Source organism: Octopus bimaculoides, chromosome 3 (genome assembly GCF_046866305.1).
Source record: "Octopus bimaculoides isolate indiv1 chromosome 3, ASM4686630v1, whole genome shotgun sequence".
In the NCBI taxonomy this organism is placed as follows: domain Eukaryota; kingdom Metazoa; phylum Mollusca; class Cephalopoda; order Octopoda; family Octopodidae; genus Octopus; species Octopus bimaculoides.
This window is the reverse complement of record NC_142930.1, coordinates 120,641,963-120,668,074: the sequence shown is the minus strand read 5'-3', so window position 1 is coordinate 120,668,074 and position 26,112 is coordinate 120,641,963. Positions and strand designations below refer to the sequence as shown.

Genomic DNA, 26,112 nt, shown 5'->3' with positions numbered 1-26,112 from the left:
TCTAGCAACTTGTCTGTCTAGAAGTCAAAGTCCCAGAGGATTTTTGCCTTCTCCTTTTCGTCCATTACCTGTTCCGGTGTATGTTGGTAACAAGCACTCGTTTAGCGCTCTGGGCGAAATAGGGACAATGCAATACAAGGGACAAGTGAGGTGGTGAACAATGCTGTGTATACAATAAGTAACAAAAAAAAAAGTGGTAAAACAACTAATCAATAAAAGTTCCCCCAAAGCGGGGAGTTCTTCACGGAGATGACCGCAGAACGCCACACAGCCTCGTTATCCCAACCGCCAGGTGCGCCTCAGCAGGCGCCATTCTCCTTCTCAAAAACCTCTGCTTCACAAACGAAAGTTCAAAGTAGGCTCATTCACACGTGCCATCATCAACACAACCCCACCTCTTAACAAATTTACTGGGTGGGTTTATGGTGGTGGTGGTGGGGCAGAACTTCCCTCTCTACCCTCACTTTCCTTTTCAAGTGGGACTTGAAAAAGTCAATGAGGGAGTGACCGAGGTGTAAAGTATCTGTCTTCAGTCCTTTCAATCTCGTCCACCACAGTACCTCCTTCGCCATAGCCGCCAAACAAAGGAAAACCACCTTTGCTTCTCGGCCAAAGGAAGGCGCCGGGCGATCTTCACGATGGACTCGGATGTAACCGGATCTGTCCTACATGCGATAACAGCTGTTCGACAAAGCTCCACAAGTCAACAATGCACGGATGCTGGACGAGTGCTTGCAGCACGGTTTCGTCGCATAGCTCACATCTCAGACAAGTCTGACTGACATCACTTCTATGTCTGTAGAACTTCTCGAACCGGTAGAGCTCCCCGGCTAGCACTGTCAGGCCAGGTATTTCCGGAAGTTATCCATAGGCCCCGGGTCAAAAGACCGCAGGAAAGATCAGTTAATTGATCCTTCCCAACACCCAGAGTTTCCCCAAGGACATCGTCGCTCTTGCCCGTCATTAATCCCCTATGAAACTCCATAGTGGAGCTTCCACCGACCGCGTTGCCCGACTGGCTGAAAGCTGTGAAAGCTTGCCGATACACAAGGTATCAAGCACCCTTTCTTGGTCTACCTTTGGTCCAGGACTGTACACGCTGAGGCTACAAAATCTCCAGCATTTTATTACAACAACAACAGCAACAACAACAATAATAATGATGATGATAATGATGGTGATGATAATAATAATATTGATAATAATAATAATAATAATAATAATAATAATAATAATAATAATAATAATAACAATAATGATAATAATAATACTAACAATAAAATTCCTGAAATTTTAGGGAGCGGGACAGTCGACTGCGTCGAATCCTGAGCTCAGCTGGTAGGTATTTTGTTGACTGCAAAATTCAATGATGTCCAAATGCAATGATAGCCGATGCGGTACATGCCGATCAATCATACCGGCCCATATATGAACACAAAAACATGGAAAATATTCACCAATGCAAACATGAACTGCAAAAGTAGAAATCTAATCTATTGCATCAAATACCCAAATTGTGAAGAACTGTACGTTGGCCAGACAGGTAATGCACTATCGGAACGCTCACGTGTGCATCGACAACAGATTAAAAACCCAGAGGTCCGCCAAATACCACTGAGTAACCATCTGGCAACATGTGGTCGTGAAACTTTTATGATATTTCCATTTCATAAACTTTACAACCTGAATGAAATTGGGAGAAAACGGAAAGAAAAGGACTTTATTAAGAAATTCAAACTCACTCTTAACACACAATGATTAAATTAATCTTACTTGGGGTTTAAAAATCTTATCTCTATAACTAAAACTCGAAAAATTTCTCAAATGTCATCATTTCTAAAAATAAACATTAAAAAATGGTTTGGAATCATCTCTAAATATAGCCAAACACCTACTGCAGCTGTCGAAATGGAATGTGGATAAAGGACAAAAAGACAGCTAGTCAACTACAATTAAAACACATCTGCCAGACGGGACCTTGATGACTGCTATAAAGCAGGAAAGTATACTAGCCCCTATATATATTTAATACTCAATATTTAATTTATTCAATATGACATTCAATACTTCATTTCATTTTACTATTTATATTATATATTCCATATTCTATTTCCCACACTGATTTTATAAGAATATAAATAAAACATAAAAAAACAGAGTTGAAACTCTTTTAAATAATATATATATACAAAAACAATTTGAAAAACCTACACGACTAGGTGAAAAGCGCTTCATTTAATATGTGACATTAATAAAAATCTGTAAAAGTACAAACATCCAGATTTCTGAGTACCATAATTAATTTTTTTCTACATAATTTCTGTACATCACTTCCAAACCTTCAAATATATATATATATATATATATATATATATATATATATATATATATATATATATATATATATATATATATATATATATATATATATGTATATATATATATGTATATATATATATGTATATATATATATGTATATATATATATATATATATATATATATATATATATATATATATATATATATATAATATATACACACATACACACACACACACACACACATACACACACACACACACACACATATATATATATATACACGCACACATATATATATACATATATATACATATATATATACACACACACACATATATATATATATACATACATAATTATAAAATATAATTATTATATCTGAATCTCTTTGATTCTTTAGATGTGCTGGCCTCCTGATAATTAATCGATATTAATTAATATATGATTAATTACCATATTTTATAATAATGTATTACCTATTGCCAATCTCTCATACTGAATATATACGACGCAGTAAATATTTTCTGCAGATATATTCCTGGAATTAGCGCGCCAAAACGAAGACTTTTGAATTTCACCATTAAGCTGTAATTAGCAGAACCATATACACGCGCACCCATGGCGGTGGGTTACTTTGTATACGATTCTGATGATTACGGTTACATTACAAATCAGGCTGAAGAGGAATGGACAATCGGTAAAATTTGTTAAATCCGAAACCGGTACCTGTTTAATAGTGTTTTTTTAGGTGATTTTAAATGTCTTGCCCGCTTACGTTTTGGTATACTGCTATATTTCATGCTGAGAGCAATTTAGGTCTTAATAGACACAAGATGTGATCTATTTCTAGCACATTAATTGCCCACGTTAGTGGTTAACGTTATTTTTTAAAAAATATACATACATATATAGATATGCGTGTGTGTGAATATATATATATATATATATATATATATATATATATATATATATATATCGGCTCGCGTCTGATAATCTCTACTCACAAGGCATTGCACGACACTGATTACAGTAGAAAATACTTGCACATTGTATCGCGGAGTGAGATTGAACTAAAAACGACGCGATTGCTAGTTGAAAAGTTTCCCTATATATCTATTGCCTGTTCGTTCAAACAACTCCTGTTTTGGTCTATATTGTCTATATTCTTCGTTCGTACCCTTTAGTAGTCGTTTTAGGTTAGTTTGACTTATTCACTTAATATTAAAGAAATCCAACAATCATGGAGAATATATATATATATATATATATATTATATATATATATATATATATATATATATATATATATATATATATATATATATATATATATATATATATATATATATATATATATATATATATATATATATATATATATATATATTATATATATATATATATATATATATATATATATATATATATATATATATGGTCATAAACAAAAAGAACGTAAATAACAAACAATGTTCGGTCATTGTCCATAGTCATGTGCTACGAAACAATATCTATGATAATTTTATATTCGGAAAACAGATCGTCGTTCGCTCACATTTAAGTAACAGATTCTTCATTACGTAGCAAGTAATGTGTAGTTAGGAGGAGTATTAGTGGAAAAACAAGATGCTATAAATATTGTTACACGGACAACTTATACATATTGCATGTAACAGACAGAATTGTGGAACGGTATCATTGAGCAATAAATCCTAATGTATAAAAAGGAAGAAAAAAAAAAGGAAATTCTTTGGAAAGATGAAAATTAGAACAGAACAAAATGGAATAAAATATAGATGAATCTGCAATAAATATTCATTGCATTTTGGTGGAATACTAATCGAATTTAGTAGTATGTTAAGTGCTAACTTTATGATAATGTTAGCGACGAATGCTGGCAGAAGTTAAACCTACTTCCTGCTCATTTAAACTCAGCGCATCGTGATTTTAGATCCTATCTGCAGATTCTGGGAATAAAGAGAGATGGAATAGGCTAGAATGCGCAACAGCGAATATGACATATTGATACGAAATACTTAGTGAAACAGTTTTTACCGTTTCATGTAGTAAATCTAATTGAATTGTTAATATTAAGTGTTTTTTCTCATTTTACTTTTTCATTGCCGGAACAGCGGAAACATACCATCAGTGGAACCATTTAAAAGTCACAATGCTTTTAGAAGTTGGTCATATCTAGGGATATGTATACTGAGTACAATAGTACAATATTCGCATCTAGACACATATAAACAAACGTATACACAAATATATTTCAAAATGAATGCGTACGAATCCCTACTTATCTAGCCGTCAATTTATATTTCTCCATAAATGTTCTTTTATGTACATTAATTAATAGGAACACTACAAGACGAGAGTGTCTGTAAAATTCTAAGGTGAGCTTATAGCAAATTTTTTGTTGTTAATGATTGCATATTTTTGCTTCACTGTGAAAATTAAGTTCCCATGTATTAAGTATAACGCCCCCCCTCTCTCTCTCTCGCGCGCTCTCTCTCTCTTTCTGTCTCTGTAAGTAGAAACTCGAAACGTAGCAATCTGAATACTTTCAGCGTCAATTATGGCTTCATTAGAGATCGATTACTAACTTTCACTCAACGGAGAGAATATTAATTCCTAGGTATCGAGATTGTTTTGTCTGAATACTGTCGTGGTACTCCGTCGGTTACGGCGACGAGGTTTCCAGTTGATCCGATCAACGGAACAACCTGCTCGTGAAATTAATGTGCAAGTGGCTGAGCACTCCACAGATACGTGTACCCTTAACGTAGTTCTCGGGGATATTCAGCGTAACAAAGTGTGTGCCAAGGCAAAGTACAGAAAAATGTGTAAAAACAAGTGTAAAAATAAGCAATAAGAGTAAAACACGTCTATATACGCACATACTCGCGTGCATGCGAGTATGTGCTTATATAGATGTGCTTATTTTTTACACTTCTATTTACACATTTTTCTGCATTTTGCCTTTAGCCCTGTTTTTACTTATGTATGTGCATATATAGACGTGTGTATGAACCTTTTTTGTGCGCGTGTGTGTGTGTGCGAGCGTGTATGCGGGTATGTATATATTTTTCTGTGGGTGAACATGTGTGTGTTTCAAGTGATGGATGAATATATACATATAGGCGCATATACGTGGGTGTGCAGACGCTCATATGTATGGATGGACATGCGCGCTTACGCGAATACTATGCACATTTTTACTCCCTTACCTTTACTTAGCCTATTTGTCTTAATAACGGTCAATCACACAGTAATTACCCTTTGTTTAACGGTAACTTTCATAGCATTTTTCTCGATGGCCAGATAACAGAAGAGATGGCGGCGTGGGTCTCCGGCCCGGCATCCGAAAGTTGGAGTTTTATCATGGCTACCGAATACTTGTCACATATTATATTTACAGATATTTATATGTGTGTGAGTGTGTGTGTGTGTGTGTGTGTGTGTGTGTAGACGCGTGGCTTAGTGGTTAGGGTGTCAGTATCATGATCATAAAATTGTGATTTCGATTCCTGGACCGGGCGACGCGTTGTATTCTTGAGCAAAACACTTCATTTCACATTGTTCCAGTCCACTCCACTCAGCTGGAAAAAATGACTAACGCTGCGATGGTGCGATGGACTGGCGTCCCGTCCAGCTGGGGAACGCATATGCCATTAAAACCGGGAAACTGGGCCCATGAGCCTGGCTAGGCTTTAAAAGGGCGCATTTATTTTATTATATTACACACACACACACATATATATATGTATATATAACTACACGTGGACTGTTGGCGATTTTTTCCTCCTTCTTTTTCTTTTGGACTTTCCTAAGTCTCCTGTTTCCGAAGAAGAGCTTTGCTAGAAATGTAAAACAACCACCCACTCTTTCTGTCTTTCTTTCTCTGAGCGTCTTATTAATACTTTGCATGTACCGCGTCCTTTGTCGTTGTTTTTTTATGTTATCTTTTTTCTCCGTTTTTCTTTGATTATTTAATTAATTATATACATATATATATATATATATATATATATATATATGCATAGAGAGAGAGAGAGGGACAGAGAGATGATCTAGTGGTCAGGCGTATATATATATATATATATATATATATATATATATATATATATATATATGTGTGTGTGTGTGTGTATGAGTGTGTGTGTGTGCGTGAGTGCGAGGGAACGGCAAACAGGGATATTAGTTTGACACTTGGTAAGAATGGAAAAGTCTTTGACGCTAGGAGTCTAACCTCTTCGACAGAAAGTGATGAGAAGAAGAAAACGGAGAGAGAAAAAAGTGTATCGGGTTTAACGGTTTAACACGATGAAATATATTTATCTAACTAGCTTTCTGCCAATATACATATATATAAATATTAATATAGAGATATGTACAAATCTACATTTACAGATTACGAGCGCTTATAACCGGGCAAAACGCTACGCGACTTGGACATTAAGCACTTACGCTATGGCTACTGCATGGGAATACTGGGCTGTAGCTTCGGAAGCGTTTTTCTTTGACGTAACGAGAACAGATGTTACAGGCGGTTTAAACATGTGAGTGAATTTCATCTATTCTTGTATGCGTGTATTAATTGAAATTGCAATGTGACATAGTTTACATCCAGTTGAGAAGAGAGTAAAGCCAATTTCAGACCAGATTAGTCTTTACAGAAGTATTATATATATATATATATATATATATATATATATATATATATATATATATATATATATATATATATATATATATATATATATGTATATATATATAAGCAATGTTAAATCTCTGAACGAGGTATTAACAGTAACTGCACGATAAAGTGAAGTATATTTGCCATTTAAATGTGGCTGACCCCTAAGGGTGGATGTTACTGTTGCTTTTAGCCCCAGGAGAACATCTCCTCCAGCTGGCTTATCGACACACTTCTGTGTCCTGTCTATTTTTGCCAAGGGAAGTTATCCCTCCCATCTTGATCTGCGATACGTACGGACCCGAGTTTCAGGGTTATTTCCCTTCTTCAGCGTACGATAATCGCCGACCTTCGATATATATATATATATATAGGGTGATCAATTGAATATTAATTCAATTTAAAATCAAGTGGCCTAGCATATAACAAAATCTGAAAATTCAGAAAAAAATGCATTACACGTGTATAAGGGATGACCACTAGGTGGATATCCAATGTGCTAGAAAGAGGTCATCAACGACCCAACCATAAAGAAAAATAATGTTCTCCAGAATAAATTTTTTCTGGAGGATATTATTTTTCTTTGTGGTTGGGTCGTTGCTGACCTCTTCCTAGTATATTGGATGTCCACCTAGTGGTCGTCCGTCATACATGTGTGTGTAAAATGTATCCTTTTGGAACTAGTGAAGACCCGCTCTTTATAAAACAAACCAAATTTCTTAATTTTTACCGAAAGGTAAATTTTAATTGCAGAACTCCTCTATGTTCTTACGGAAGACCAGGGTTTCTCGGAACCGATTTTGAGAAACACTGAACTAGATATAATCTTAAAATATTAGTACAGTAGGATTGAAATGCTGAGACGATATGTACTAATACTCAGCTAGTTATCTGTCGCCAGCTCTGCTCTGTTACTCGCGCTATCTTTTTTATAAATTACGGAGAACTAAACATAGACATTAAACATCCTTATGCGCTAATATCGAGTAACATTTGCGTACATGTCATAAAAATCTATATCAATGACATTCATGATCACACTGTACAAGTTTTGACGCTGTTTCTAAGACATGATATAATGTGTTGCAGTTTATAAATGTAGCAGGATGTATTTTGAGAATATTCCGGGGTAGGGGTGGATTTAGCTGTTATTTCCAGTAAAATGTTTGACCACGTAAAGACTTTCTCGATGAATGTCTAGCTGTAGTGTATTAAACAAAATCTACTTAATTTTATAAAAGTGGGCGCTAATTCACTTGTAAAACAGGAAAATTAATTAATATTACACCCATGGGTGATAAGAAAAGCAAGTCATTATCTAAATGATTAAATTATTATAATTAATTAAAATCAAATAAATATGGAATGTAATGGGTATTAAATGTCATCTTTAACACTTCATACAGCGATACTTCTAAAATATGTTAGCTTTATTTGAATTCATCCGCGAGACATTGCAGCATCTTGGTATGACTAGTGATGCAGGTTTTCTTAAATATTAGCAGGGATAAGTATAATGTCTTAAAATAATGAAAAGCCCCGGGCATTTACTGCATGGTGACCCAACGTACAATACAGCTAGCTGTCGTTCCAAGCGAATAGGATGTGGTGGCATGTACTAACATTTTGCTTATTGATTTAGTTGTTTATGTAACTGCATGCACTTACAGACACCCTCTCCGTCCTGTCACGTTTGACCGAGCTGAATAACCAGGATATGATAACACGAAGGAGAGAGATAGAGCGATAGAGAGAGGGAGAGAGAGTACTGCAGTAATACCGCGTTAGTATTCATTTACAGATGTCTAGATAAGGGCAGCATGAAACGACGTGTCTTACTTAACAACAGAACGCTCTGCCAGTTTACGTATTGAACTCACGACCTTATGCGGATGAACCAAATACAGTAATCACTATACTACACAGCTTTACTCATACTTGATGCAATAAGATAAATATTGGCTTCAAGTTTTGACAAAAAGCCAGTCATTTCAGGAGATGGATTAAGTTGATAACATCGACTCTAGTACTCAAGTGCTACTAATATGAATGACTCTGAAAGGATGAATGGCAAAGTGGACCTCGATGAAATTTGAAAGCAGAACGCAATTTGCTTGGCGTGCAAATGGTTCTGCCAGCTCGCCGCCTTTAGTACGCTAAATATTACGACGGAGAATACATATATAGTTCTCTGTCTGATTATAATTATCATATGATTTTCACTAAAGAACATATCTAACTATGAAGTGAATTAATCTGCTTATCTGCAAGTAGGCAGTGTGCTAGTTTGCAGCTATACAACTCATAGTTCTAAGAAAAAGCAGCCATATAATCGACAAGTGTTGCTTAGAGTGTTGTATGAGATTTGCTTAGATAACAAGACTCTCAAATAGACTGATTAAAACCAGGATCACAACACGGAAGCAAATTATGGAATGGGAGAATATGACACATTGGCATTTGATTCATTGTTTTCTTCTTTTCTTGTGGCGTTGGTTAGATTCGCTTTGCCTGTTCTGCGTATCATATGTAATACGCAGAGCATATTCCTCTGGCGTTTATGCATCATACATGATACACATTCTCAAATTGTTTCCAACCATCAAGTAACTTGCGACGTATGAAAGAAAAACCTGAGATTACTCAGAAGCTATCAAGCAAGGGCTAAAAGTCTGAAAGCAAACATGGACGATTTGGAGAAACCCATGAGCATGTTTTGGATAAGCAAACGGTTAAGTACGCGAATGAAGACGATTTGCATATTACAAAATATTTAGTTCATTGATCTACGTATTGTGACCAATAACACACAGCCCATCTCAGTATTTTCGCTCTTTATCGGCAAGAAATATTTTGTTTAAAGAGAGTTAATGTTTTCCATACATTGTATTTCTCTCAAAGACTCTCTTCGTCAATGAGATGAAAGAGCTTTCAATCAATTATTGAGATGGTTTCATCAAATTACTCCATGAACTTATAAACACCCGTTACTGACCGTGCTGTGCATAAGTGCAATATTTGTTGTCGTAATGCTTTTTGATTTTAATATAATATTTAATTCAGAATCCGGAAAAAGATAATACATAAAAAAAATTAAACAAACTAGAATTCAATATACAGTATAATTTAACGTATTTTTCTGAATGCGCAGATGTTGCGCTTAAAGTAATATTATATTTTTTTTCCAATTATAAAAGCGAAGTCAGTTGAAAACTTTAAATAGGTGGAAACTGTAGACATTGGAATGGAAATAGGATTAACTGAAAAATGAAGATTTCAACGGTTTTATTGAAATTATTTGTTCAATAACGTTTATGATTTGTTGGTAGAAGGTTATCAAGAATAAAGATATGCACGGCTGTACCGTATGATTCTCATATTCAACGTAATAGCTATCAACGAATACATAAGTATGAAAGAATCAGCTAAATACATACGCTGTAGACAGGAAATCTACATAATACAGTTGTAAGTTTTCTTGTAACTTTATTTGACTTATCATCTAATCCAGTGTTATTTAACATCTTACCAATCAAAAGTTAGTTGATTGATATTAAAAAAATATTGTAAATTAGAATATAATTCGTAATGCAAACTAAATTATATATTTTCAGGTGTGGGACAAATCGCGTCTGCCCCACTGAAATGGCAGCCAGAAATTATATCAAGCAACATGATCCTCAATTGTATGAGGTTCTCTCATATGCTTACACAAATGGCAGGCCGACCATTCCTGGTAGATTAAAGGTGTGCGTTTAGGTAAGTGCGAAGCGTGAGTAGGCCGCAGGTGTTTCAGTGATTGTATGAATGAACATGTATGTGTATGTATGTGTGCTTATCTCTTTGCATAACAGGCCAAATTGTTAAAAAGTTTGCTTATCAATTACAAGGTCACAGGCTGGATCCCACCGTATTTTGTTGTTGACACTCCGTCGCTTACGACGTTGAAGGTTCCAGTTGATCCGATCAACGGAACAGCTTGCTCGTGAAATTAACGTGCAAGTGGCTGAGCACTCCACAGACACGTGTACCCTTAACGTAGTTCTCGAGGATATTCAGCGTGACACAGTGTGACAAGGCTGACCCTTTGAATTACAGGCACAGTAGAAACAGGAAGTAAGAGTGAGAGAAAGTTGTGGTGAAAGAGTACAGCAGGGTTCGCCACCATCCCCTGCCGGAGCCTCGTGGAGCTTTAAGTGTTTTCGCTCAATAAACACTCACAACGCCCGGTCTGGGAATCGAAACCGCGATCCTATGACTACGAGTCCGCTGCCCTAACCACTGGGCCATTGCGCCTCCACCCCACCGTATGAAAAATGAAGTAAATCTCTTTCGCTATATCTTAGGGTCGATTAAAATCTTTTCAGTGAATTTGAGGAGACAGAATATGTGGTTTCTCACCGTATTCAAAGGCTCGGGCTTGTCACACCCTCTCATGATGATTCCCCAAGATTAATGTTACTGATACATGTGAATGTGCACTATTCAGCCACTTACTCGCTAATTCAAATACCAGATTGATCATTTGACCGAGCCAATGAATAACCAGATAGCAAAACATATATGATAAAATATATTTACTTGTCTTTGATACAAAAGAGTTCCTCACAAACGAATATACATAAAAACATTCAACCGTATACATAATATCTTCATAATTCGTGTTGCGCTATATTTCAACCTTACAAAAAGCACCTTACGGCTCGGTCCAAATATTCAAGAGTTGAAGGTGTAAGCAACACAGAGAAACTGATGAGAGAATCGTTCGTTTCAGTTCTTATATCATCTGCGGTGACAGTGATCAGAAAATGTGCTTATATCCTTAAAGTAATAAATATATAATGGCGCGGTCATTACCGTACTGTTAAAAATTTCAGTTGGCAATCACATAGTTTCAGGTTTAGTTACCATGGGCAGCACTTTCCTCAAATGTTTTCTATATACAAGAGAGTACCCAAAACTAACCGGAAACGTTCTCTGTAGGACAAAACCCGTTGTAGTTCAGGCTTTCACCATTAGAAGCAACTTCATGCAACCCTCAGCCATCAGTCTGGCGACTGGCGTCATCGGGTGAAGTCATACCGCCACTTGGTGTGTCTTTGTTTGGCAGTGATTCTCAACTGTTCGTTGATTTTTGCGATGGCTAAAGCGAAAGAACAAAGTGCTTCTGAGTAATTCTGTTTTCTACTGGTGACAACGGTGGCCAAAACAGTTGTCATGCTTCGGACAGCTTACAAGGACGCTGCCATGAGCAAAACACAAGTTTACGAATGGTTTTTCCTGCTTTAGGAATGACCACTTGTCGCTTGAAGACTAACCTAGTTCAGGACGACCGTCGACATCCCAAACGAATGAAAACATGAAAATTCACGACTGATCTTGGAGGAGTATCACCGAACAATTGCTAAAGTTGTTGTCATGACTGGTGTGTTCTGGAGCTCCTGCCAACGAATTTTGAGCGAGAAATTGTGAATAAAAAGAGTTGAAGCAAAATTGATTCCTCGTTTGTGAATAAAAAAGTAGAAGCAAAATTGATTCTCTCCTACTTAATTCCCGATATCATTTCCATTCTGTGTAAGTCGGACTATTTTTTATATGCATACATTTGTACATTTTTTGTATTAAATGTATTTAAATTGTCAATAAGTAGGAGAAAGATTTATGACTTTGACAGTTAGTTTCCATAAAAATATAGAAAGAAATTTGCCGACACCTCAGTGGGATCTTAATACTTTGGATCTAAACATACACGTACAGGACTATTGAGATTTTCATTCATTGTTGTTGAGTGCTTTGTATCTTAGTGAGATAATCAAAAGGAGGACAATGTGATGTATTTCTTCCAGTAATCGAACCTATTAGAAAATCCAAACAAAGAATCCATAAATTCTATCGCAGTCTTTCCTTAAATCATCTCAACTTACTCGACAGGTCAATTAGTTGAATGTGGCACTTTAGGTTGATTGGTTCTTGCAAGATAATGATTTTAAATTAGATATACTGCATCAATATTGAGAGTTACGTAACCCTAAGCATTTAGTTATTTGTTATTTTTTGCTCTGTGTCGTTGACCTTTGGTGGCTGTTTTCATTGATTTTAGCACAAATATCTTGTCGAAATGGTGTTCTGCCGCACTTAATTGTGAATATACATGGATGATATATTGGTTACAGTATCACCCTCTTTGTTGCTTGTTCATAAATAATGACTGATTCATTCATTCCGACCGAATGGTTTTCGTGGAATGATGATATATTTAGATAAATGCGGACTATTGTCTTAGTTTCAAATCATCTATAATATACTTTGTTTGTGTCAGTGTTTATATCATATTAGATATATAATAAATGAAAATAATTGCTAACATTTGCAAGGTAAAAACTCTTTGTAACAAGTTGTATCTGGTTTTGGCACAAATTTGAACTTAGGTAGATATCACATAGCACCTCGTAACAGTTTACAAAAGCTTGATGTTTTTATAATTAATTATAATTACAATCTCATTTGAATATTTACTCTATTGTTTCATTGAAAGACCGATGCATGATGTGGTACTTCTTCCATGCAAACATCTCATAATGTGCATTTTGCTCGGGAATTCAGAGTTTTATTAACCTTGGAAACATTGGAAACAGAAGAAGTAAAGATTTTTATATTTGAAAATAAGAGTTCTTGTAATACATACATGAATAAAATAATAAAAATACAGAATCGGTTTTATATTTTTCTCATTATTCAATATTTTTATTTTTAATGAAATTTTAAATGTTCGACTGTCTCAAGTGTAGTATGTAAAAAAGGTTAAAAGAATAGCACGCTTTAATAATAATAATAATGATCCTTTCTACTAAACGCACAGGGCTTCAGATTTGGAGTGGGGACCAGTCGTTTATATCGACTCCAGTGTTTCAGTAGTACTTAATTTATCGACCCCGAAAGGAAAAAAAAGACAAAGTCGACTTTATAGGAATTTGAACTCGGGACGTAACGACACGCAAAATAGCGCTAAGCATTTCGTCCAGCGTGCTAACGGTTTGAAATTGTAAGGAATTCCTCTGCCGTTGCTGGACGCATTTCGTCTGCTTCTGATATATTTCAGTTCCTTTTAGCATTAGAGTAGTCCCTCGACTATCGCGGGTGTTATATTCCAAAGTTGGATCTATTTTAAAACGGGGGCCACATTTTTCATTAATGTTTTACGTAGTGTTTTTGGTACGGAAAGACATACAACAGAAAAATATTTTTGTATTCGAATTTATTTCATGTAAAAAATTGTCTTATTTCGATAATTTCAACCAATCACTGACAAGTATTCAGTTGTTTATATTTACTCCTTTGGCTGATTAAGCGGTGTAAAGCGTATTTAATCTCCATACCTTCGTTTTATTTGCTTTTTTCATTTTAAATTTGCTTTAACCCTAACCCTAACCCTAGGGTTAGGGTTAGGGTTAGGGTTAGGGTTAATTGTTTCAGAATCGTTTGTTTATGTAGTCGGCACTTAATGTATATCGGCTGAATGGACGTCAATGATTGGTTGAAATTACGGAAATACGACAACTTTAACATGGAATAACTTATGGATTTCTTTTTTTTTAAAGAAGACTAAGAGAAAAAGATGTTTTATATGACACATTCTACCAGTGTTCCAAGTTTCAAAGTGTTTCGTTAATGAAAAATGTGGCCCCCGTTTTAAAAAATATCCCCAAAGTTCCCCGCGATAGATGAAAATCTGAGAAGTAGAAACAGTACTGTACTGTATATATTTTTTCTATTAATTTTATAACTTGTATATATTTTATTATAAATGTAAAACAGCACCACAGGGAAATCGACGTAAGCTTAAATAATAAACTGCTATATGTGAACCGCGATATGGCAAGGGATTACTCTATACGTTTATACGAGATACTTACTTAAGATGAGAACTGCAGTATTGTGACTTTCTACAGTATATTCACGTTATGTAAGAAATACAGAATATTTTTAAGGCCATTATAAAAGGATATCATTTAATGATATCGCGTATTGTAGTTGCTATGAACAGTGGCTACGGATTTTTATGACTCTTATTGTTTGGCCCTACTCTCGTAGGAACTTATTCAACAACTTTCCAAATTTGCTAACGGAATTCTGTAAACTTTGACAACCCATAAGTGTCTTGCCAATTGGACATGTGGGTAATATCACACCCTAAATGTCCTTGTTAAGCGGCAGCTGTGAATGGCTATTAAACCTTGTTTCGACTTATTACCTCCGCCTTCGTTAAGGCGGAGGTATTATTTTCAGTCGCGTTCTTTTGTCCGTGGAAAAGATATCTCAAGAACCGCTGAATAGATTCGGATGAAACTTTCAGGGATGTTTAGCCTCGCGACTGGCACGAACAAATTGATTTTGGGTACCGGACAAGGATTCTGGATTATTTTTCGTTTTTTCTTTACTTAATTTTTGAAAGCGATCGGGTTAATTTTCAGTATTCTCGTTTGTGAGAGCAGTCGAGTTTATTTCATTTATTCTCATTTTCAAAGTCATCTCTGAGAGCACGTTGGTGTTGCCTTGGTGGAGGTTTGCGCTCTTTGTGTGCTATTGTTCTTAATTGCAATAATCTTGGTGGCATGATTCAACGGTTAAGTCTCTTCGTTGGAATATTCCTCTTTAATCTCTAATTGGAATTCTTTGAGCTACCATCATACTACTGACCATCTCTTGTCATAGGTTTACTGTACTGTTTACATTGGAGGAATAGCGTATCTAATATCACCTGGTGATATTTCGCTTTGCACTGTTTCCACTAGGTTAGTAGCATCATCCATAAATCGCACAATAATCTCACTACTAAGTTTCGATAATCTCTCTGCTATGCCTGAAGACATTTGGCTCCACCCAGTGCCAATTCTTTATGCAAGTGAAGTTGTACTGGAAAATGGTGCATCTCGTCATTAAGCATATTTTGATGCCCACAATTACTCAAGAATTCTTTGGTGTAATATTGCATGACTGCCAATCCAATGGATATACTCACATTAAGTTGTAACCATTAAAAGGTATCTCATTAGTTACGCAATACAGAAAAAAATGTAATGTTTCATGTGTACACGGGGAAATGATCAACAGGTGTTAGCTAAGTCAATCTAGGTAACCTAAAGGGTTGTTTCGCTCTTATTTTGGCATGCTGAGTGGACTGCCACACCCTCTGAACATACCAGAAAGTATCATTAGTAAAATAAACACCACCCGGAAGGCAGTGCTACGTTACGGTTTCATGGAAAATGTTTGATTGCGGATTAAATAACTGATTAAGACGTTGTTACATTCTTCGGCCTTTTGACTTTGAAATCCATAGAAGTGTTGTTATCCTTTCAAGATTTAGTAATGAAAATCTATGTATATAAATGCTGTTATGTACCGGGAGTGAATAACATTAACACTGATAGAATTCGTCACTTGTGTTGAAATATTTCAGATTTAAGAGTAATTGATTAGAACGGAAAATCCAGCTGATTTCAGACGATATTCTCTATTACATTACAGAGTATTCGTCTGTTATTGGAAATCTGTTTTTAGTTCCAAGAACAAAAAGAAATCAAAAGAATAAAAAAAAAAAATACAAAACAAGAGGTCTTCCTATTGTCCAATCTTTGTGCTCAACGATCTGGAGTCACTTGGTTTATTGCAACAATGATATTTGATCAGTTTCGAGAATAACTGAGGCATAAATTTTGTAAAATAAAGTTAATTGATCAACATTCTTTAAAAAAATTCTAGTAATAATAAACATTCCGTTTACCGGAAATACAGAGTGAGTTGTTGGGACAAATAATGCATCCAATGGTTAGCACTACTGGCGCGCTAGGCTAGAAATGTTTTTTGAAATACATTTAATATGATAACAGACATGCCCATTTATCTACATTCGATATGCATTCTTGATAGACTTTTTAGTGTTTTCCCGATAATGTGTAGCATTTCACTACTAGCGTATATAACAAATAATGATACTTTGCAAAAATATATTTTCTACTCTAGGCACAAGACCCGAAACTTTTGGGGAGGGCACCAGCCGATTAGATCGACTCCAATACGCAACTGGTACTTAATTTATCGACCCAAAGAAGATGAAAGGCAAAGTCGACCTCAGCGGAATTTGAACTCAGAACGTAACGGCAGACGAAATACCGTTAAGCATTTCGACCGGGGTGATAACGTTTCTGGCAGATCGCCGCCTTGAAATAAATATATTCTTTTCGATTCTAGGCACAAGGCCTGAAATTTTTGGGGAGGGAGTTAGTCGATTAGATCGACTCCAGTACGCAACTGGTACTTAATTTATCGACCCAAAAAGGATCAAAAGCAAAGTCGACCTTGGCGGAATTTGAATTCAGAACGTAAAGACAGACGAAATATCGTTAGGCACTTCGTCCAGTGTGCTAACGATTCTGTCAGCTCGTCGTCCTGACCTCCAAATGAATATATTACGTATTCAATATTGAGGGTTGTGCTGACACTTGCCGACGTTTGTTGGGTTAAGTAAAGTGCAAACTGAATTTGTGTGACAATAGTTATTTCAGTTAAGTTTATTGGCTTACGTCGACAGAGTAAGATTGTTCTCAGCCTGTCTTTAAACTGTATCATTGCCACTAGCGGTGTTTGTGTTCGGAAACATTTCACACAGTGTAACTGAAAATTTAACGAAATTATTTCACATGGCGAACGTAGAAATATAACGAAAGTTTATTTTACTTGAGAAAAAAGCAAAAATATATGAATGGAATTGTTGCAAACGTTGAATTTTGAAATTATATGGTTTCAACGGAAATTATGATTATTAAATGAAAACAAAATAGTCGATATTGTTTTGAGATAATTTATTTCCACACTATCGTTAATCAAATTTTAAATAAAAATAGTTAAACAAGTGGTGACATTCACTTAGACGACTATAATTTAGTCGTGCACCAATCTTTAGAATAATGAAGATATATCAATGACGATACACTTACAACAAGACTACAATAAAAAAAAAATAAACTCTATATAATATAAACAATAATTTATGTAAAAGGAAACATAATTATTAGCGGATACTTTTGAAGAAAAATAGATAGCAACTATGAAATAAGAATACTTCAGTTACACATTTCAGGAACTGCCTTTGCCGGGCTGCAAACGGTAGAATGCTTGCGGACGAGTTTTCTTTTATGATCTTATTGATGCATTGTTTCAGAGAGTAGCGACATTATCTCATCGGTCTTAGAGGCCCACCACATCCTGAGAGTGCCTTGAGATAGTTATATGTACCTGATTTTGTCCACTGAATAGCAACGACATACACTAAAGTACAGTTGGAATATGACAGCAAATCTTTAATTGGGGCGAAAACGTTCATCACTTGTTCTTAATCTACTCAGAATGTCAATGTTCCAATGTTCCTTCCTCAGCATATGTTACTGTTTTCTATTGCTTTCCACTACTATTCTGAGATTTGCTACGATTTTGCACGTTTGTACTGTGTTTCAATGCAATCTATTTTGAGGCGTAGAGATGAAATCTGAATGTCCATTTCTGTCAGCATGATCAGAGATAATCGAATGTTTTACGATAAGCTGATGTCGTCTGTAAATCAGGTGTCTGTTTGTAGCTCCCAGTTGATATTGTTGCCACATTTCCGATCAATACATCTGATGACCATTTTGAAACACATAAAGAGATCTTGGTAAGGTAGCAACTTCCGATTTAATGCCTTTCCCAACTGGAAATCTTCAGCGTAGTGACAACAGGGCTATAGTAATGTTGGTATTTTCAGAGTTTGCTTCACTGAGAAGCTAGATGCCTTGTAAAAGGAGTCCATGAAACTCCAGAAATTTCAGCATTGCATTCTCCGACAGTCTTTTAAATTTGTTTCACACTCAATCAATTGAGAATTAACTTTAAATGGTTAATGTGTCCAATAAATTAAATAACCACATACTTTAAACCACAAAACGTCCATGATTTTCCTTTTGTTAATTCCAAATTAATATCTACGCAGTTGCAATTTAATTTTGTTTCTCTTCATTCTGTATCTGTTTTAATTTAACATATCAGCAACATTGTAGGCAATATTGTATAAAAACCAAAACAATATTTGAAAATCCTTTCAAGACTAAAAGACAACAAATCCAGCTTTCCATATTCTTTCTAATTTATGTACATGGCCAATAAATTTCAGGAGAGGAAAAAGTTGATAGCATCAAACTCAGTACCTGACTGGTAAAATATTGATGCCGGAGGGTTGAATGACTAATTTGATCTTGGTGGCATTTGAACCCAGAACGTAAAGAGCCGAAAGAAATATCGATCGTAGAGTATTTTTTCTGAAGCTCTAACAATTTTGCCAGCTCGCCGTTTAAAATGATTTGTACAATAATATAAACTTTGTTATAGGTACAGCCTAATCATGTTTAGATGAAGTCCAGATGATAAAAATATCTTGGAAATATTTTTCGATTTGATAAAATAGATATAAAAAATACAGCTGAAAACTCACTGAATGATATAAAATGAAGATACGCGAGTAAAAATGCTAAGAAATAATTGAAAAAAAAAATTGGCACAAAACAAAATCAGAGGTTTTTCACTGACAGTATCAGAAGAAAATAATATGTTTCACAAGAACAAACGTAATAACAAATTGGTAGAGCCAAAGGCAAAAGAAGCGAACAGAAGAAAAATGTTGCAAAATGCAGTGTTACTTTGTATTTAAATTTCCTTGTATGCAGATGTTTCCAGGAGAATTTCAACGAGGCGTTCCCAAAACAGCATTTGACCACGTGTTTCATTGGACCATTCTAAGTACGTTTTCTGCTTAAGTAGTAGAGCCAGTCTCATAGTCTGTAATTCAGTGGGTATTTCTTCAAGAAGTATTGGTACGATGATATCCTTTTTCTCTTCAAATAACCGTTGCTGTGCAAGACTAGTCTCAAATTGGCACCATTGACTTTGTGCAAAATCAGAAGATAATACCAGTACCACTTTACGACTCTGCTGAATACTATCTACAATATTATCAACAATATCATTACCAACTGCAAAATCTCTGTCATGCAAACAGAGGTGTAGGTCATTTTCTTCTTCGAGTATGGGGAGTAAGTATTTGGTAACCCATCCAACATCAGAACCGCAATAACAGACAAAGGCATCATAATTATGTTCACTCGTACATTCAAGAAGTTGGTATTTCCTTCTCCTAGCAAAAAAAAGATAAACCCAGTATCGTATCGACCATCTTTTTATATACGACACTAGTCCAGTGATGATAAAAATAACAGAGAGTGTTCCAAGCACACAACCTGACACAGCTATGGGCGATTGCTTTGATATATTTGCACAATAATCCCACGAAACATAGTATTTAGCAATCTGGAGGAATCTCACTGGAGCAGGGTTGGAACATAAATATGATTTAGGATAATGTATCAATCGCGCTGAATTTTGTCTCATCCAGTCTCTAAACCATAGTATTCGACAGTTACATATATAAGAATTATGGGAAAGATCCCATTTAAGGTTCGTATTAGAGAAGAGAGCTTTAGAGAAAGAAGTCTTATTAACGTTAAATATTCTATTATACGATAATGAAAATACCCTTAAAATGTTCATCACAGTGCAGTTTGTCGTTTGCCATTTTCTTATCCATGTTCTCGAAAGAATAAGCGTATGAAGCCTTTTCATATCGCATACACAATCTGGAACATTTCTCATCGTATTTCCGGTTAGCTCTAAGTATTCAAGGTTTTTTAAATCCATTAAAAGTTCATTTATGGATGCATTTCCATTGATGGATACAGCTTGAAATTTCAGTAAAGTGATATGACGGCATGCATTAAATATACCGCTCAAATTTGATTTTGGGATCTCTAATGTAATATTTCTCAATGTCAGCGAACGTAAAGTTGTACTCTCAAAAGCATGTTTGCCCAATTGTAATGAGAGTGACTTCTGAGCAGTGAGGGAAAAGTTTATTAATTCTTTTAAAGGAGTCAATACTTTTGGCTTTATTAAGTGCAAATTCAGAGCATAGATGCCTAATGTTTTTACCTTATCCAGTCCTTTGAATGTTCCTCTGACCAGAATATTCCAACGATATAAAGATATTTCTAAACGTACCAACATGGGAAATGAGATTCTTCCGCTAGTGTCTACAAAGTGAACCATATAGTATATGAAGTTTCCATATAAATTCAGATCTGTTAGATATGGGTGTTTTCCCCAAGATACAACTTTAGAAATGCTATCAAATCTTAAATCAAGTATTTTTAAATTCTTTAAGGGTAGAAGCTCGCTACCATTAAATACGTTTATTTTGGATCTCATTACACAAAACCTAGCAATATTGTAATTTGTAATACCTTGTAAAAATTGGAATGACCACTTGTTTTTGTTAACTCCATCAAATTCTAACGAAGTTATATTCATACTTGAAATACTGCGAAAGATTTGTTGCAAGGCATGTTGGGTCAGTTTACACAGCTTGAAATTAAGAATTTCTAGGAGGTGCAATCTTGCAAAAACGTATTTAGATGCATTGTGAAATACACATCCTATAAATGACAATTTTGTTAAATGTATAGTAGTTAAATTCCACAAGATTTTAGAATCAAATTGAGAAAACGTCGGATTTATGATTTTTACAAACGTTGTGTTGGCTGGGAACTTTGGTATATAGGGTAAATTTTCGCAAAAGCATTCGTTTGTATTGCATTCATAATCTCCTTCGACGGTTGATATGACAATAAATCCAAGTATAGCTTTTAAAACAATTAATCGTATCAAGGAATGACAAAGATCCATATTTATCCCATAAAGAATTATCAGGATATTTCAAATTTCACAGTGTTCATTTGAATTCACCATTCTCTTTATTAGATATAGTTTTAAAATATTATTTCAAAATTTTACGATGTCACAATAATCGGAACGTTGTTTACGAAAGCAAATGCCGCTCTTAAAATTTGCAATATGAATTATTATTTCATTAACCTTCTTATTTCTTTAAAATTGTTTGAATCATATCGATGAGTTAATGTAAGATGTGTATTTGTTAGATCGTACAAAAAATAAAAAAATAAAAACCAACCTAAAACAAACAAAAAACCCCTAAAATGTTTCGAAATATGGTACTAGAAATTTGGAAATAATATCAATTGATTAGCCTTATAAAATTAAACCTCTGTCATTGCTGCCGAATCCATGTATATGTTTGTGAATCCAGTACACGTTTCTTTCCACCAATCAGAGTAGAAGATTCTTTTCATCCCAGATCTGAAACAAGAAAGAATGCGTCAACAGTATGACTTTTACAATTATTTTCTACATCAAGAGTTAATCTGTTTAAATACAGTGTTAAATATTTACTTGTATGAAGATTTTGGTAGTTCGCTTGAAGCATTGTGAAATAACAGAAAATACTACGGAGAACTTCTTATGACAGGAGGAGAAAATGATTTCTTAATTATATATATATTTAAGGTGAATAGCACAAGTTAGCAGTAGTCACCGTATGAATAAATCGTTAATTCTCTTATCACATATGATTACTCGCTTATTAGATGTCCAAAATACCTGGCAGTTGGCTACAAAAATCTATATGCCTGACTTCTTTAATTCTTAGTTGATCAGGGGTTATTCTTTTCTTGAGACGTCCGATTAATTGGTCTTTTATATTTTCCTTTATAATTTGTATTTTAAAAAGATTTGGTAGGAATATTGAAGAGTTGTCGGCCTTTAAAGCCTAGGCTGTTGTAATATCTTGTCCTATATCGTGATAGCAAATTTGGAGTCTTTGGCACTATGCAATGGCGACCTGTTCTAACATTAGTGTAACTCTTGATGTCAAAGTTTCGGACAAGTCCATCTGGGATCTTCTACATGTATACTAGGTCATATCTTTCTCGCTTACACTCTAAAGAATAGAGTTTAATCTCTTGAGTCTTTCCTATTAGCTTATATGCTGCATAGAGGCTATCTTCTTCGTGTAGCTTCGTTGGCCTGCCTTAAATTCTGTAATTAATTTTACACTGGCTGGTGATCCTACTTAGGAGCAATAGTCAAAGCGGCTTAGGACAAGTGTCCTCCAGTGGACCATCATGGTTCTCTGATCTCTTGTTCTAAAAGTTCTAAGAATCCATCCGGTCAACCGCCTGCTTTTCATTGCCAACTTAGCAACATGCACATGAAAGGATGCATCATTACTCATGTACATGCCTAGGTCTCGCACTGACTGTGTATCTAGGATTGCAATCCTTCCAGGTCCAGTGTATTTAATTGGTATTGCATTTAGTTTTGCATGCTGATAGCACAAGGCTTGAAACTTTTCAGCATTAAACTGCATGCTATTTCTCTCAGCTCACTTGTATGTTTCATCCAACTAACATTGCAGGTGCATAGCGTGTTCGGGGTTCTACATTATCTATGAGAGTTTTTATCATCTGCATATTTTGTTATTGTAGTTCTCTGTGTGGCTCAGGACATGTCTGAGGGGGCTATTATGAACAATAGTGGTCCTAAAACAGTGCCTTGCAGAAAAAATGCTCACTATTTTGCGTGTCATTGGAGGTTGCTCCATTGGCTACTGCCACTTGACTTCTATCCTTCAGAAAGTCATGCAGCCATTCTCCCAATTTCCCGACCATGCCAAGGTCACGCAGTTTTTAGCATATCTTTCCATGATCGACTTTATGGAAGACCATTGCAAAGTCGAGATATATCACATTCACATTTGAGCGATTGAGCAGCTGTTTCCACACCCAATCATACTATTGCAAGAGCTGAGTCAAGCGGCTTATTCCTGGCCAGAAACCACTTTGGGTGTCAGTCAGCAAGTTATTTTCCTCAAGGAAGGTGATTAGTTTTCTTCTGACTATTCGTTCCATAACTTTGCTGATGTGCGAGCTCAGAGAGATAGGTCCGTAGTTTTAGGCCTCTGCTCTGCTACCTCCTTTATGAATAGGGCATATTTTACCCTCCTTCAGCTTGATTGGAAGTTTGCCAGTTACAAGGAAGCTCTGGAAGTCATCTGGAGGCCGTGGTTGAAGTCAATGGGGATTTTGTTGAATACATTTACTTTTAGTATTTCAAGATACTTTGGCAAATTTATCTGTTAAAATGAATTATAAATGAGTAACAAAGATATGCAGGTGTCAATTCATGAATTGACACCTGTACATCTGTGTTATTCATTTATATCTTATTCACTTACCCTGAAATCTGCACTTCGGAAATTTTGTATTTTCATATAAAGTACATGTCTAAACTACCAACAGCAGATCTCTTCAGTAAGTTGGGTCGTGTTATATGCATGCACTGCAAGAATATCAAGTGCCAACACTTCTGCACAGAGTTTTATATTCACCCTCTATTGTTTGGGTTTGCTAATTACATTGATCTAACAAGGTGCCTCAATTTAAGTACCTAATTCAACCGAATCTTAATTAACGTTCTGCTAAAACGAGATGTAGGCGATAGTTTATTTACTGCACCCTGTATATATATATATGTGTGTGAATACACACACACACATATATATATATATATATATATATTGAGAGAGAGAGAGAGAGAGATACATCTGACGGATATATCATTTTCTCTGATATAGGAGATGATGAATGAAACTCACTGACATTATTTACCTTATTTACGTTATTTACATTTCACGGATATTTATCCTCATCTTGTTTGTTGTTAACACAACGTTTCGGCTTATATACTCTCCAGCCTTCAACAGGTGTCTTGTGGAAATTTCGAACCTGGGTTCTCATTCCTAAAGTATTTTTCGGTGTTATTATTATTATTATTATTATTATTATTGTTCATTATTATTATTATTATTATTATTATTATTGGAATTATTATTATTATTGGAATGGAACTCGGAATCTTGGGTTTAGTAGCCCGCGCTCTTAAGCACTACGCCATATGCCTGTGGGCAATTATGGAGTGAATTTTAGGGCTTATAAATATAATATTTTCATATCCTTCCTTAATACCTATTCCTGTATGCTATTCATATCTGCACTCAGTCTGCTTAGAAGGTTGTTGTGTCCTAGCATTGTGTTAACAACAAACAAGATGAGGATAAAGATCCGTCAAATGTAAATAATATAAATAAGATAAATAATGTCCATAATTACTCATCTCTTAAATAGAAATCTGTAAAACTAACTGATATTGCGAATAAAAGTCCAGTTTTTTTTTTAATCCAGGAAATCCGGTATACGTATTTGATCCTTTATTTAATTGAAATAGGCATTTATGTATCATATTAATGTGTGCACACTGTTGATAGGCTAGTTACTGCAGTACATCTGCTCAGATAACATCTCTTATGGAGTTTTTATGTTAAAAACAATGCATCTTAGATAAATTTAGAACTACATTCTACAATGCCATTTTTTTTCAGAGTAGTAAATAGCAACGTCTTAGTGTCTTTTCACCTATTTCTTGTTTGTGCCAGAAGTACCCGTCCTATAACGTCCCACAGCGGCTCAGTATAAATGGCGTATGATACAAACATACACTTAAATACATTTAACGAAAACTAGAAAAGAAATACTTACAGTTCTCTAATTTCGCTGCCAATCTTGCTAATTTGGCTTGATAACAGAGGCAATTGTGAAGAAAAACTAAACAGAATGCATGTACATAATCCAAGGTTAAATGACAGCAACCTCTGAATAAAAGCGGAAGGAATTTTTATATTCTCAATATCGCCGGCACTCGTTTTAATTTGTTTTGTTTGTGTTTTACAAGACTTTACTGATAACGTTAACATCCTCATTTTAGAAATCAGTTTACAAGTTTACAACGCCCTTAGCAACGAATAAAATCTTAACAAAAAAGACAATAAATGAAATGAATAAATTATAATAATAAAAAAAAATAATTTATAGTGAATGAAATGTTTTGTTTGCGTTCATTTAATTTTGCGTTTTCTTTCTTTGGTGTGGGAGGAAGATGTATATTGCCATCGGTACAAATCGATGATGATGATGATGATGATGACGACAACAGCGACGATAACAAAAACAACGACTACGACGATGTTAATACTTATAA

At 35.0% G+C, this 26,112-nt stretch overlaps 2 protein-coding genes across 4 annotated transcripts in view; one reads left to right on the top strand and one right to left on the bottom strand.

The window, feature by feature from the left end:
- The window catches only part of LOC106868092 (uncharacterized), a 44,596-nt gene extending 30,868 nt beyond the window's left edge, over nucleotides 1-13,728 (top strand). For both annotated transcript variants that reach the window (XM_089349511.1, XM_089349510.1), the window contains exons 6-8: nucleotides 6,735-6,883; nucleotides 10,635-10,779; nucleotides 13,556-13,728. In XM_089349511.1, the coding sequence (XP_089205637.1) occupies nucleotides 6,735-6,883; nucleotides 10,635-10,779 (294 nt within the window). In that variant the 3' untranslated portion in view covers nucleotides 13,556-13,728. The remainder of the gene's footprint in view (nucleotides 1-6,734; nucleotides 6,884-10,634; nucleotides 10,780-13,555) is intronic.
- Nucleotides 13,729-17,867: 4,139 nt separating this feature from the next.
- Nucleotides 17,868-26,112, bottom strand: part of LOC128247286 (toll-like receptor 2 type-2) — a 28,796-nt gene continuing 20,551 nt past the window's right edge. Inside the window, exons 1-2 of one of the 2 annotated variants that reach the window (XM_052966166.2) lie at nucleotides 25,614-25,818; nucleotides 17,868-22,317 (exon numbers count right to left, since the gene is read on the bottom strand). In XM_052966166.2, coding sequence (XP_052822126.1) covers nucleotides 19,756-21,846 — 2,091 coding nt within the window. In that variant the 5' untranslated portion in view covers nucleotides 21,847-22,317; nucleotides 25,614-25,818 and the 3' untranslated portion in view covers nucleotides 17,868-19,755. Of the gene's footprint in view, nucleotides 22,318-25,613; nucleotides 25,819-26,112 lie in introns of those variants that run through there. The other variant, XM_089349509.1, reaches the window with a different exon arrangement.